Below are 15,299 nucleotides of genomic sequence, written 5' to 3'. Positions count from 1 at the left end.
ATTTTTGAACATTCAGGACCCAATTCTCTAGTATATGTATGAGCCAAATTCATTTTCTTCTTTTTGCTTTCTATTGTATTTTCCCTCTTACTGATTTTTGGCCCTTTCTGTAGCACCTGAAGATGGGCAGGGAAGAGAAAAGAAGTTGGATTTATTTTTTTTTAATTAATTTAATTTTTAATTTTTTTTGAGACAAAGTCTCACTCTGTTGCCCAGGCTAGAGTGCAGTGGCACAATCTCAGCTCACTGCAACCGCCACCTCCCGAGTTCAAGTGATTGATTCTCCTGCCTCAGCCTCCCAAGTAGCTGGGATTACAGGTGTGTGCCACCAGGCCCAGCTAATTTTTTGTATTTTTAGTAGAGACGGGGTTTAACCATGTTGGTCAGGCTGGTCTCAAATTCCTGACCTCAAGTGATCTGCCTGCCATGGCCTCACAAACTGCTGGGATTACAGGCGTGAACCACCACACCTGGCCATTTTTTTTTTTTTTTTTTGAGATGAAGTTTCGCTCTTGTTGCTTAGGCTGGAGTGCAAAGGCACAATCTCGGCTCACTGCAACCTCTCCCTCCTGGGTTCAAGTGATTCTCTTGCCTCAGCCTCCCAAGAAGCTGGGATTAAATGTGCCACCATGCCCAGCTAATTTTTTGTATTTAGTAGAGATGGGGCTTCATCATGTTGGTCAGGATGGTCTCGAACTCCTGACCTCAGGTGATCCACCTGCTTCAGCCTCCCAAAGTGCTGGAATTACAGGCATGAGCCACCACACCTAGGTCATTTTTTTTTTAATTACAATAAAGTCACATCTTACATGAAAGGTTAGGCTCTCAAGGAAGAGCATGAGGTCAAAGTGCAGTCAAAATTGCTCTTGAAAATTTTAAAATGAGCCATAAGACCTGGGATACACCAAGTTTTTGTCGTTTTTGTTTGTTTGGGGCTTTTTGATTCTTTTCTTCCAGCATTGAAACAGACATAAATTTCTTCCACTGAGCACTAGTTGAAATAATTGATTGGCACTTAGGGGTAAGAAAATAAGCACTTTTAAGCACCAGACTCATATTCTGTGTGGGGAGATCAGGACCAGTTACATAATTTGCCAGGTCCAGTGCAAAATGAAAATGCAAGGCCCCTCTGTCAAAAAGCACAGTATTAAGAATCTCAATACAACATCAGCCAAGTATTAAACCAAGCACACGGCTCTTCCAAGGGCAGGGCCTTATGCAACTGCCCAAACTGCATGCCCATGAAGCCAGCTGTGGGTAAGAAGCTTGGAACATAATGACAAGCTCAAAAACTCAGATCAACACAGGAAGAGAAGCCTCACAACTCCCAGGGAGAGAAATAGGGGGCAAGATCATTGGAAGTATTTAAATTACTCTCTTGTGTTCCTCATATTCTGTCCTAGCTGAGTCCCATAGAGCTGAATGTGCATTACATTAAATCAGTGTGAGATTTAATGTACAAGATTTTCTCCACTAGAGAAGTTATAAGGCTGAGAGGCTGCAAATCCAACTGTAATTACATTTTTGGATTTTTGTCAAGGATTTATTATAATTTAAAACTCAGATTTCAGTGTGCAAAAAGAAAATGAGTATTTCTATTTCTTCATCAAACAAAAATTTTGATCTGCCCTTAGTCTTTTGCCAAGAGTGACAGACCAAATTTGGTCTACCATGTAATTTATAGGGAGAAAACAAGCTGTATTACTGTGAGTTCTGTAAGACGTTCAAAAAAGGTAAGTTAGAAAAATTAGGTGTAATAATATGTTTTCTTCAAATAAAATGCTAATTATTTTACTTGCTAAAGAGATTGCCTTTTCAGACTATGTTTTTTTTTTGTTTTTTTTTTCCAAGGAAGTCATGAACATAACCTGAGCAGGGAAGATTTTATCTTATGACTGTCTGAGCAAGAATGTGATACAAGGCTCATTTTTGAGGGAACTGCCTTATATTTTACAGCACTTTTTTTTTTTTTTTTTTGAGATGGAGTTTCACTCCTTTTGCCTAGGCTTGAGTGCAATGGCACAATCTCAGCTCACCATAACCTCTGCATCCCGGGTTCAAGTCATTCTCCTGCCTCAGCCTCCTGTGTAGCTGGGATTACAGGATCACGCCACCAGGCCCAGCTAATTTTGTATTTTCAGTAGAGACAGGGTTTCACCATTTTGGTCAGGCTGGTCTTGAACTCCTGACCTTAGGTGATCCGCCCACCTCGGCCTCCCAAAGTACTGGGATTACAGGCGTGAGCCACTGTAATCTATGCACTCTATGTTTTCAAAGCGTTTTTATACACAAGTCAGGCTGAGGGCAGTTGGTCAGGTAATTCACCAAAAGGTTTTCGGATAACAAATTATTTAACATTAAAGTAACAGAAGATAGTATTTCCAGCATCTTCTTTTATCTCAGCTTGGGTCTCTGATGTTACCAGTACCCCTTCCACATCAAGGTTTGTACCCCAGCCCATGTTGAAACTTGGTTTGACAAAAGTTGCTTCCTGGTGGCTTTGAGAGTTACATATCTGAACTTTAAAAGAAGTGTCATGCCTAGGGTCAGGCACCTGGTCACTCAGGTATAAGGAACAACTACTACCCTGACTCATGGTCACCTGCTCCAACTTATGTCACAGCACAAAACAATACTTAACAAATCCTTACAAAGTGACAAAGCAAGTAATGCTGCCATGTGTCATTGTCACAGAGTTACCAGAAGTTTGGGGGAATTTGGGGGTTCATCTTTCTATTGTGGAGTTTTTAGGGTGGTGATGACAGTTGTGTGGTGGTTGTCATTTGGCAAGAATTGAAATTGGAGGCTTCTGTCATCCTGATCACATATCCAACAAATGACATAAATAAGGGCATGTTTGTAGGGAAGAACTCAGGCAGGGACAGCACTTCTGTTTAATCTCTTAACCTGTATTAGGTTGTATATTTTAGGAGAAGAGAGGAAAGCGGCAAAAGGAGGCACAGATACAAATTCATACAGATCACAGCTAAGTTTGGCCACAGTGGTTTGCCAAATAGCTTCAATAACTAACACTTATTGAGTGCTTACTGTGTACACCATTACATACTTCACATGCTTTATTTTACTTTATCTTCACAATAACCCAATGAAATAGCTATCGTTATCCCCAGAGACCAAGATCTCATGGGTAATGAATGTCAGAGCCAGGATTTCCATAGAGGAGTCTATGTTGTAACCACTGACCAACTGACTTTCTACCCTGCTTAAATGTTGCCTGTTGTTTTTTGTTATTGTTTTTGTTGTTGTCATTGAATGGTGGTGGCCAATTTGCCTCCACAATCCAGACATAACTTCAGCACTAAACAGAAATACTTGATACAAACTTCAAGTAAGTCGTTTCTGAATGAAACTATTTCTCAAGTAATACAGCACCGATTTACACCTGGCAGAAGTCATGGTTTTGATGTGAGCAGTTAGGGGAAGCTTGTTTCTCTACACTCTCAAGCACGCCCACAACAGGAGCTGAGCAGCAGGCCAGACGGCACGGAAGCCCTCCTGGGACTGGTTATTTACATTAACCAACGTCAAAACTTCTCCCGAGATAGGTGCTGCCAAGAACCCTAGAGGAAGTAAGATGCTTTATCTTTTGCACGCACACCAAGTCTTCAGAGGGCCTGGATAGGTGTGACTCCCAGGAGCTAATCGTCCCGAGCAGGTGCAAATCTGGACCCGTGTTTATGTGGCGGTGTAGATGAAACTGGAGATGACGCGGTTAGTCGCTAACGTGCGTGAGAAAGCCCACCAGCAGCGTTGTTGGTTGGGTTGTCTCTGTGTGGACAGTGTGGTGGTGGGCACCCAGTTTGGATTGCCCCTTCTATACAATGGTGTGCAGGCATTCAGTGTTCCATGCGCCGCCGGGAGCTCTCAGCGTGGTCCACGCTGGTGCTCCCAGGAGCCCAGGGGATCTGTCCCGCGCTCCACTAGAGGCTCCGCGGGCTGCTTCGCCCTGTCCGGCCCCCTCACCCCAACGCCCCCGCTCGGCCCCGCCCCCAGTGCCCCGGCAGGTCCCGCCCCCAACGCTCGGCGCTCTGGTCGGCAGGGCGGCCTCAGTTCCGTAAACACTTCTCTCCCCGCCCCCCGGCAGCCCGGACCGCACCACTCGCCTCGCGGGGGTACCGTAACCTCTCGCATCCGAAACACCTCCCATCCGAGCTGTCCTCGGCCTCTCTGGTCCAAACATGACGGAGACTATTTCTTTAGTGGGTTCAGTCTGTAAAAACTCGGCTATCGGAGCCTGAAGGGACCTGGATCCCCTCGCCCCGTCGCGCCGTTGTCCCCCCGCTCTCCGGTTTTGTGATGGCCGCGCCGTGGCGGCCTCTCTAGAGTCCCTCAGGGCCCTTTAAATACGGCGTCGGGTTGAGGGGAGGCAGGAGTTGGGGGTTGTTGGGTTGGTGAGTTTTTGAGTTGATTGTGCTGTGCTCGGTGAGGGGACGCCCAGAGAGTCTTGACCCGGGGTCACTCCGTTGCTGTCCTCTTGTCTGCGTGCGGGACTCGGTGCGTATCCATCACGGGGGAGGCGTCGCCGGCTCGGAGGGGACCGGCCGGGGCCAGCGGAGTGGACAGTGCTGCGCTGGGCAGCCCGAGGGCTCCCCCGCCCTATCTCGGAACTCCATCCGGAGACGGCGGGGCCAGGGACCATCAAGCTTAGCTCCTAGTTCTTGTCTCCCCACTCCGTGTCCCCTTTTTTGACCTCGAACTGCCGTCCCGCGTGCAAGCAGGGAGCGGGGCACCGAGTGGCCGCCTCGGGTGTCGGGGTGGACACGGACTTCGCGCCCCGGAGGCCGCTTCACCGCTGTTTAAATCCTGCTGGACGGGTGCCAGCGACTTCCCACCGTCAGGGGTCCAGGGCGCTCCCTTCCCCCGCACCCTTCGGCCGGGCTGGAGTGGGGAACTGAGCCAGGCTGGAGGCCGAGCGGGACCCGCAGCGTGTGTTGAGGATTTGTTGCCGTGGTTTCTCTGGCACTCAGCTCTGCCTCCGCCGTCCCCTCCTCCAAGGGTTTGTTTTGACAGGAAACGTGGTGCTGCTGGGAGGAGAGAGGCGGCCAGAGGACGTGGGCGAGGGCGTGCAGACTCCTGCCTCGTCCCCTTGCGGGGACCTTCGGTTAAGGGGAAGAGATGGAGAAATGCCGATGGGGCGTGGGCAGGAACCCTGAACCCTCAGGGGTGGCTTGTGTGTCCCAAAGCTGCTACTGTAGGTGGCATCACTGGGAGTAATAGCAATGATTTGAGGTGGTACGTGGATGAACATAGTTACTTGTTTCGTCGCTATTAAGAAAACCTGTTCCATTATGTAAGCAATTTCACAATGATAAAGTTTCCTTTTAAAATAAATGTATTTAAATGCAAAAATCTAGTCGAGATAAAGAGACGTGGTTACTAAATTCTAGTATAGGTAAGGAGGGAGATGTAGAAATAGTCATGAAGAGTGGTACTCAAATGACTGAAGTTTGGGAAATCTTAGATTGTCCTTACACCTTAACTGTGAAGAAAATGAACAAGTTGTTCTTGTCCCCAGTGGGCGTCTCAGCACCCATGGTCACCAGCCCAATCAGGGACCTTGCTCTTCTTACCTGCCTTGGATAATGAGTTTTTCACAGTGATTCCCACTTGAGGAGGCTCCCTGCCGTGGTCCTTTTCCTCTTTTCTCTAGGGATTTCATGCATCACCCTGACAGCCAGTGGAAGTTGCCTGATTTGAAGAGGCCCAGGGCTGAAGATACCCAGTCATGTGTGGAAGCAGCTTCAATGCCATTTTGTGAGAGGTTGAGGGCCCCAGAGGGGGAAGCACAGGTATTAAAACAGACCAGCAAGTGTGGGAGGAGTGCTTTCAAATGTGAAAAGTGCCTAGGAATCCTTCTCCCTGATGCTGTAATGCCGTGTGTAACGTGTACATCTGCTTTGTAGACAGTGACTGGCTTGTTGGCTTTTATCTAGCTCTTTGTTGGTTCTAATTTGATGAAGACAAGTATTGTCTAGATGAATGGTATAGGCCCCTATCCCTCTGTTCTATGGTTTTTGCTTCGCTGTGGATGAATAACTTTAGCACTGCTATTTGAGACTGATTCTAAAGCAGCATTTTGCAGAAAATGGAAGTTTTTCACATCATCTGTATTTTTTTTCTTCATAGCCCAAATTTAGTCCTCTGACTCCCTTCTCTTTACTACACATATGTGAAGGCATGTCCTTGCATCTGACCTTAATCTGGTCTTAAAGGATGGTACCCACTAGATGTTTCTTGAAATTTCTTTTTTTACATGAGCTAACCTTAACTGGATGGGTTCCATTCCTCAAGGCCCTGCTGTGTAATCTGAATATTTCACTCCAAAATGTTTATGACCTGTACTTGCCGTAAGCAGTTAACACTTTTGCTAATATGTGTGTTTTAACTAGGGATTTTGCAGTGCATAAAGAATGGCTCCCTGCTAGAGAATTTTCTGTCACTGTAGTGGGGTGGTAGAGAATTATTTTGGGTGATGTACTTCTTCAGTGATGCCCTTCACAGAGTAGCACTTGAACAGCCATACCAGGATAAGATCAGCTTGCTACCACATGTGCAAGTGTCCACATGGTGATGGGTAGATCAGTTTGGCGGAGTGGGAGTGGAAAGAATGAGCAGCACACCAAATTTTCTCCAGCCATCCTGGACTGGTAGAGAGCATGGGTTTTAGGGATCCGATGCCCGGATTTGATCTGTGCCTCTATCCTGCTGTGAACCCTTGGGCAAGTAATGCAACCTCTCTCAGCCTCGAGATCTTATAAAATGGGGATAATGATGATACCTTAGCTAACAAGGTTATAATGAGGATTCAAGGAGATAAAATACATAAAAAACGTATAGAGCAGTTATTGAGTGCTTATTATTGAGATAGTAATAAGCAGTCAGTGACTGTTAGCTCTAATTGTTATTATTTGCTACAAGTGAGTTTCTTTAAGCTCCTGGAACTGTGAGTCTTTGCTAGTTTGAATTTTTGGTGCCTTGGAAGAGCATTGAGGTAGGCATGAGGAATTGGAGAGGAGAGTCATAACTTCCACCAGCAGCTTAAAATCTAGTGGGAGAGAGACATGCACACAACAAATGTAGTACTGTAAGTGACTACATAATGGGAATATGAGTAATGCCAGTGAGGCAGAAAAGAAGGAAAACTCAAGGTGTCTTATGAATAGGAGTGTGGCGTAATTAGTTCATGCAACTATATTCATTGAGCTCCTGCTCTATCACAGCCAGTGTTCTAAGCTCTAGCTGGCTCACTTAGATGCAGTGAGTATAGCTATCAGGGAAGGTCACCTCAGAGTTGTGACATTAAATTTCAAATCTGAATGACAACAGGGAACCAACCACAAGGAAATCAAGGAGAGGAACATTCCAGGGGGAGAGAATAGCAGATGCAGGTGCTCCAAAATAGGAAGTTTGGCATGTCTGAGGAACTCAAAGAAAGCTGTGGCATCTGGATCATGAAGGGTTAGCGGGAGAGCACTACAGAATGAGGTGGGCAGAGTTAAGATCACAGAGGGTTGTAAACCATGGCCCAGAGACTTAGGAAAAGGGAAGCCACATAGCGATGAACTCTTTTTTTTTTTTTTGAGATGGAGTCTCGCTCTGTCACCAGGTTGGAGTGCAATGGCGCTATCTCAGCTCACTGCGACCTCCACCTCCTGGGCTCAAGAGATTCTTCCGCCTCAGCCTCCCAAGTAGCTGGGACTACAGGCGCGTGCCACCACACTCGGGTAATTTTTTTGTATTTTTAATAGAGACAGGGTTTCACTATGTTGGCCAGGCTGATCTCAAACTCCTGACCTCGTGATCCACCCACCTCGGCCTCCCAAAGTGCTGGAATTACAGGCATGAGCCACCACATCCGGCCAGGATGAACTCTTAAAAAGGATTCTCTATTTTGCCTCTTCTGGAGGGCTCTGGCCTATTTTCTGTTTTATTTTCTAGGTACTGTTCATAAAGGACATCAGGACAAATTTCACTGTCTAGAAGAGTTCTTGTAATAGAGTGGTATTTAAGCTATCACAGTGGTAAGCACAGTCAGAATTTCAAAACTGCAAGAGGCTGCACTGTTCTGAATTTGAATCTTGAAGTTTCAGTTCAACCCATCATCTTCTCTTTTAACCTTTTATTTGGAAATAAAAAAAAATTTTATTTGTACTTTCAAACTTACAAATAAAGTTGCAAGAATAGTACAAAGAATGCCCTGCTGTCTACCTTTTACTCAGATTCACCTATTCACATTTTGCTCTATGTACTTTATTATTTTTTCTCTTTATCTTTCATTTGAATCACTTGAGGAAAAGTTGTGTGTCATGGCCCTTTATTCCTAAATACAAAAGCGCAATACATTTCGACTCCAGTATATTTAACATTGGACAACAGACAATAGATTCAAATATTGTTAACAGAGGTATTGACTGACTGATACTGTCCTTTATAGCATTTTTGCTTCAGTATAGTATCAACTGTTGCACTCAGGATCAACTATTGCACTCAGTTATCAAGTATTTTTTTTTTTATCTGGAACATATCCTCAACCTTTCTTTGTTTTGTGTGACGTTGACATTTTCGGAACTGGTAACTTCTTTTAATAAGAATAAAATAATAGTTGATATCCGTCAGGCACTTATTAGGAGCTTAAGTATTTGACAGGTACTATTTCAGTTAGTCTTTACAGCACTTCTACAAGGTGGATACTATTATTGTTTCTATTTTACAAATGGTAAGTTTTCTGTTGCTAGTCAGTAAATAATAAGAGGAGCCAGGATCAAGAACCCAATCCACCTAGCTCCAGGGCAAATGTTCTTACGGCTTCAGTGACATGTATTATCATCAGTGTTTCTTTGCAATCCTGAACCAGTAAAGAACTATTTGCAGTTAGATTTGCTGCAGAAAGGAAATAAGGAAGTAAAGTTGGACACAAGCTGTGGAATCACAAGCAAATTAAAAAGTAATATCCTCTCTATCTGTAGTGAGATACAGCACTAGCCCCTTTGAGTCCCTGTACCCATTCACACCTCTCTTTAATGTCAGTAGTCTTACTGCCATTCATTTATTCAACAATAAATATTTGAATGTGTGCTGCATTCCAGTGATTGGTCTCAGAAGAAATGACATAATATCCTTATTTCATAAAGTGATGGAATAATACAATCAAAAATGTGAATATGACAGTACTTAATTTTCTTCAAATAGTGACCTGCTATCATGTTGGAGGCTTTGCTTGGAGTAATCTTCAGTCTTTTCTGTTGACTTTACTTTTGACCACTGATTAAATCCTCCAGGTATGAAGAGTTGTGATGTTTCTGAAAAGTTGTTTGATTTACTTATGGGTTGCAGTAGTGAAGGTTAGATAGGTCTAAGTTTGCATAAGGAGTATTACCTTTCTTAGAGAAACAGCCTGGTTTCATTATCATCAGTCTAAGAATTTAAAATAGTTTTTAAAGCAGTCTAATTACCCTCAACCCTTTTGAATCAAGTAGCTTTGTCCTCGGGTGACTTACTTGGAAACTTAAGACCAACAAAGGTAAGAGCAGGTGTGAAGGAGTTTGCAGAAGACCATTCACACAGTAATGGGCCATTTGCTTTTGGTTTTGTCTGTCAAACAAGTGTCAGAACTTCTGTTCTATGTTAACTAATAGCCTTGTTGGTCTGTTGAAGGACATGCTGTTATCATCCTGACATAAAACTGTTCTTCCCTCCAGGGTGTTTAATTCCTGAGGCAATGATATTAACAAAAAAAGCAAATGATAATAGAAAACATTTGTATACTGTTTACTGTGTCAGTGACTGTTCCAAACACTCTGCATGTATTGAAATCTCACACCAACCCTATGAATTAGATATTCTTAGTAAGCCTATATGAGGAAACAGGCAATTTTTTAAATAGAGTAATAGTGGGCATTTTGGCTTTAAATACAGGCCTCTGCTTGGATACACTAAGGCCGAGTTGTAATGTGGAGGCTTCTACTCACTAAACAAGAGTTTCTAGACATTTTGAAGCTTTTAATTTTCCATTGCAGCCCCTGTGCCAGGAACTCTACCTCTATGAATTCTATGTCTGCTGCTTTGGTGACAGTGAATTGCTAGAAGAAGGTGTAGTTGCACATTATTAAGCATGCCTGCCATAAGCACATTTAATTTCTCAGAACTTCTAGTGCTACCTCATGGAACTCTGGGTTTGGAACATCTTACAATTCCTAGCTGTGAGAAACCTTGTAACTGGCCCAACCTCTCAGAAAAATGTGCCTAAAGTCACACGGCACATTAATGACAAACCCAAGCCACAAACCCTAGACTCCTGACTCCCGATTATTTTAATCTTTGCACTTTTCTGCCTTATTAAACACAATTAAGAAATCTACCAAGTATGCTATCCAGCCAAAGTAGAAAAATGAAATGGACAGTTAAAACTATTAAGCTAGTTCATAAATTCCCATGGCTGGAAGCTTTTATTCACTTTCACTTGGAAAAACAGCTAGAGCTCATTTGAGGGAACTGCAATAGAGAAAAATTAAGAGTAGAGCTTGCATAGCACAGTTGTTATATTACAGGGGAATAGCTAGAAAAAAAAAATGACTTAAAGTAGAAACAGACGTTAAGATATTCAAATAAGAGCATGACAAGGACCTGGGAATTTTGAGGTTTAAATCTAATAAGACAGGCTTAAGAGTAGTCTCTGCTCTAGGGCTTGGGCTTTGGCAGTACCAGGCTGGTTAACGTGTCGTGGTATCAGCTTGCAAATGTTCCGTTGAAGCTGTACCAAATGAGATTCAGGGATTCTGATTTAGCTGACACTGAATGAATGCTTGTCATATACTTGGCACTGGTCGTGCACAAGACACAATCTCTGCCTTATTAAGGAGATTCAGAAGTAGTCATGGGAAGAAAATAATAAGGGACTAATATACAAGGAACTAAGTGCTTTCATGGAGATGTAGGAGATTTGCTGCAGACATACCCAGAGGAGTGCTGTTAACTTTGGCTAGAAGCAAGGCTTCCTGAAGAAGGTAGCATTTTCAAGAAATGCCATCAATGGGACATCAGATGTTGGCAAAGAGGACACAAACTAGAGGGGAGGGTGAACATTCCATTTAGGATTTGGGGTTTGGTGACTGAAAGGTTTGAAGTAGCCCCTTTTTTCTGTCTTCTCTCCCCTTCTCCTGAGCAGATTGGAGTTTAAATTCAGGTAGAATTTAGTCTTCATGGGTTAGAGGAGGCTGTTTGACCACTGAGGATGCAAGGGCTCAGGACTCTTATGGCCAGTGTTAATGGTGGGTGGCTTTGGGATTCTGGGATAAGATGAGTGTCTCCACTCCACTCCTTGCCCTTCAGCCTGCAGAGGTGGACTCTAATGGTTTTCTGCTTGCAAAAGTGGTAGGCTCAGCAAGGGTACATTTCTGTGGCGGGATTGAGGAAGGTTGCTTAGGTGAGGCAAGGTGCAAATGACCTTAGGCCTTCGACCCTTATTAGATCCCTCTTAGACTCATCCTTGTTCCCCCTCACCACCCAAGGAATTTAAAAAATTCCTGAGACATTAATAAAGAAAGCAAATGATAATAGAAAACATTTGTATACTGTTTACTGTGTCACTGACTGTTCCAAACACTCTGCATGTATTGAGTACCTGAAATCTCACACCAACTCTATGAATTAGGTATTATTAGTAAACCTATATATGGAAACAGGCAATTTTTAATAGAGTAATTATGGGCATTTTGGCTTCGAATATAGGCTTTTGCTTGGATACTTCTTTTTCTCTCAACAAAGGCTAATCCCCTGCTTCCCCCTCCCCTAATCGTGAGCCTGCCTCTCCTTGTGCTTTCTCAACAATGCCTTATTTTCCCTTTTCTCATCTAATCGTATTCAGTACACAGTTTTAGGTAACTGGACTTGAGGGCCACGAGAGTAGGGCCTTGTCTTTGTTCAGTGACTCTCCCTAGTGTGTAGTGCTCAGAAGGCACTTGTTGAATGTTAATGGAATCATTGAAGAAACTGAAGGCATTTTCAGACATACTATACATGGTCGTGGTTTCACATTCTGGCAGCTTTAAAAGCCACTGCATCCCTCATTGCATGGGCTGGTTCAGGTTTAAAAGCACTCAGTGAACTCTTCTTCTTATTGTCCATCCAGGATTTGAGGTACCTTTCTCCTTGGGCCTAGGTTTCCCCTTCAGTGTCATCAGGGTCAGCTCCTGGACCCTAGACCTGGTCATCTTATGTGCCTGTGATCTGCTTTCTGGGTAGTGCCCCAACTTGACAGCCTTACTCTGGGAGGGACTCTGATGTCCCAGAAACACTGGACATAGACAGCAAGGGACTGGTTTTATCGTGAAGTAAATCCCCTTATCCCTCTGAGTCTGTTCCCCCACTTGTGAGTCAGGATCCTACATGCTTGTGCCCTCACGGGGTTGTGATGGATACTTTGTAAATTGTCAAATGCTAACCACATATCAGGTCTTATTCTTCATATCACAGCAGTTCATGTGAAAATGGAGAGGGAAGAGCTAAAGACTTGCCAGCCAGAGGTTTCATACAGTCTTCCCCTTTATCCAAGCGGTTCACAGAAAGCATAAAGAGGGTGATTTCACAACTATCTTATCTGAAAGCAATAGGAACAATAATAGCAGCTACCATTTGAGTGCGGTGCCAAGCTCCTTAAGATGAATTCTCTTCTATTTGATCTTCCAGCAACCCTGAGAGATTAGTCTTTCAGTCCAGTTTCACTATGAGGTAGGTGGTTAAGTGACCTCCCCAAGGTCTCATGGCAAAAGACAGAATGAGTGATCTGACCCAAGTCCCACACTCCTGCCTTCTCATGTTTCAGCAACCCGGGAGGAGAGAGCATGTGTCCTGTATTTTTTTAAAAAAGGATCTGTCATTGCTTAGAGCTTCACATTTATAGTGGGTGTGTCCTGAGTAAGCTCACACCTATGGCTGTGGAATCCCTTTTCAAGAAGGCAATCTTAATGACCTAGTGACCTGGCTTAGTTGGGCCAAGGTGCTGGGGGAAGGATGAGGTCATCTGGGGGCCTTTCCAACACAGTGACACTTGGGACAGCTGTCTACACTGGAGGAAGCATCGGCGCTGCCTGTGGAAGTACCACAGAACATTGACACAAGGTCTGTTTCTCTGTGCAGGTGCTACTTTTTTGCCCACACTTAAGTGACACAAAATGCCCTTCAATGGTGAGAAGCAGTGTGTGGGAGAGGACCAGCCAAGCAATTCTGATTCTTCCCGGTTTTCTGAAAGCATGGCATCGCTCAGTGACTATGAGTGCTCCAGGCAGAGCTTTACAAGTGACTCCTCCAGCAAATCCAGCTCTCCTGCTTGTAAGCCAATGGGGTAACAGGGGTTGGGGGTGGTGGGGGGTACTTCTAGTTATGTGTTGGATTTGAAAACTCAGAAATGCCTGAGAGCAACAGACTTCCCCTTTTTCCTAGATGCACCAGAATAGCACTGCAGAAGCACTGCAGCTTTCCTGGACACATTCTCAGAAATAAATAGCCACTTAAGTTTACAACCTACTGATTTTTATTTTGATCACTGCCTCTGATCTGCTTTGGTCTGACCATAAATCAGGACTTCAACCCCGTCTGTCTTTTCTCCCAAATGTCAGAAAGCCATTCCTTGAGGTTACTTCTTAGATCCCTGCTCAAGGATAAATACAAATTGGTCATTTCTGATGATTCCTGACTTACACTGAAGGAAAGTGGCCTTCATTGAAAGGTCAGGAAGGAAGTGAAATAATGTAAAGGGTTTCATGTTGATTTCAAAAATATTGTGCAAATCACCCCAGGAAGGTGCCCACGAGGATAATTACCACATTAGGGGTGTGAGAAAGAGTTAAAAGAGAGGCCACAGCAAAAGGAGGTATCTTTTTCCCTTTTTTGTGTGTAGAAACTAGAGATGTGTAAAGCAGATGTGTTTGCCTTTTTTTTTTTTAAATTGGCACTTTAGTAAGTATAACACCTTTAACTGACAAAGCAAATGCAAGAAAAAGCAACCGATATTTAATATGCTGAACTGTCCACTTCTTATAAATTGTTTCATTTGTATTTTAAATTTTTACAGTTTCATTTTTTAAAATTAGAAGATACATAAGAATAGACAAAAGAAAACATTGCCTATGATATCACCCAGAGACGACAGCTGGCAGTGCTTTGCCATATCTTTATCCTTCACATAGACATATGTGTGTATATATGTGTGGACTCTTCTCACTTAGTATTATAACTACAACATTTACTCATGATTATGTGTTTTTGAAACATTGTTTTTATGAATACCATTACTTCGTCAAGTGAATATACTGTAAACTCAACCATTGAGTGATCGTTGAACATTTAGTTAGTTTCCATTTTTTTGCTGTTATAAATAGTGGTTTATGAACATCTTAGTGCATGAAGCCTTTCTGGAAAGTCTTTTGGGTATCACTGGATTATTGGACCAAAGTATATAGACATTTTTAAGGAGAATCTTGAGTCAGAGCTGGCAAAAGAAATTGACAGCAGCCATCTCAGGTTTCTGTGCCTTTTCTCACTCTTTATACTGTATATGTGGTTGGCACATCTGACATCAGGGTACCTAGACATCCTGAAGAAGGAATTTACCAATTCTCTGTATCACCTTTCTCTTCTTCCTCTTCTTTTCTTATTCCTCCTCATCATCATCATCTTTTCTTTTTTTGAGAGAGAGTCTTGCTCTGTCGCTAGGCTGGAGTGCAGTGGTGTGATCTCTGCTCACTGTAACCTCCACCTCCAAAGTTCGTTATTCTCCTGCCTCAGCCTCCCGAGTAGCCTGGTGAAAGAGCGAGACTCCATCTCAAATAAATAAATAAATAAATAAATATTACAGTTTTAAAAATCAGTTATTTTATGTTAAGTCTACTTAATGAGATTTCTGAATTACAAAATAAAAAATAATCATCAATTTCCTATACATGTAATAAGTGCAGGTTTCAATGGGCACTAAAAATGAGGTAATTTAATTTTTAAAAGTAACTTATAATAGGCCTATATCAATAAGATGGTCTCAGAAATAGTTGAGACAATATTATCAAATATGGTAACTGAAGCTATTGAAGGAGTTCTTAATTTTTTTAAACCTTTATTAAGTGAGGGAATTCACCTATTTTAGTATTTAGCATTATTTTAGTATGTAGTATTTAGTCTCCTTACTTATAAAACTCTGAAGTATATACATTCTGATAAATAAAACTTTATCTGCATCAGGATGCTTTGTTGGATGACAACTTCTCTTCCACAACATCAACTGGCTTTTG

General features: G+C 43.0%; 1 protein-coding gene across 3 annotated transcripts in view; it reads left to right on the top strand.

The window, feature by feature from the left end:
• The first annotated feature begins 4,361 nt into the window (after positions 1-4,361).
• The window catches only part of TCP11L2 (t-complex 11 like 2), a 49,926-nt gene continuing 38,988 nt past the window's right edge, over positions 4,362-15,299 (top strand). For 2 of the 3 annotated variants that reach the window (XR_010343828.1, XM_012469180.2), the window contains exons 1-2: positions 4,362-4,515; positions 13,156-13,347. Coding sequence is in view for 2 of the 3 variants with exons in the window: in XM_012469180.2 (XP_012324603.1) it covers positions 13,191-13,347 (157 nt within the window). In the remaining variant the exon portion in view is untranslated. Of the gene's footprint in view, positions 4,516-4,924; positions 5,811-13,155; positions 13,348-15,299 lie in introns of those variants that run through there. The other variant, XM_064379900.1, reaches the window with a different exon arrangement.

The sequence above is a fragment of the Aotus nancymaae genome, unplaced genomic scaffold, assembly GCF_030222135.1.
Source record: "Aotus nancymaae isolate 86718 unplaced genomic scaffold, 86718_ANA_hifiasm-v0.15.2.pri h1tg000021l, whole genome shotgun sequence".
NCBI classification, from domain to species: Eukaryota; Metazoa; Chordata; class Mammalia; order Primates; family Aotidae; genus Aotus; species Aotus nancymaae.
Note: the sequence above shows the minus strand (reverse complement) of the source record. Positions and strands in the feature narration are given on the sequence as shown.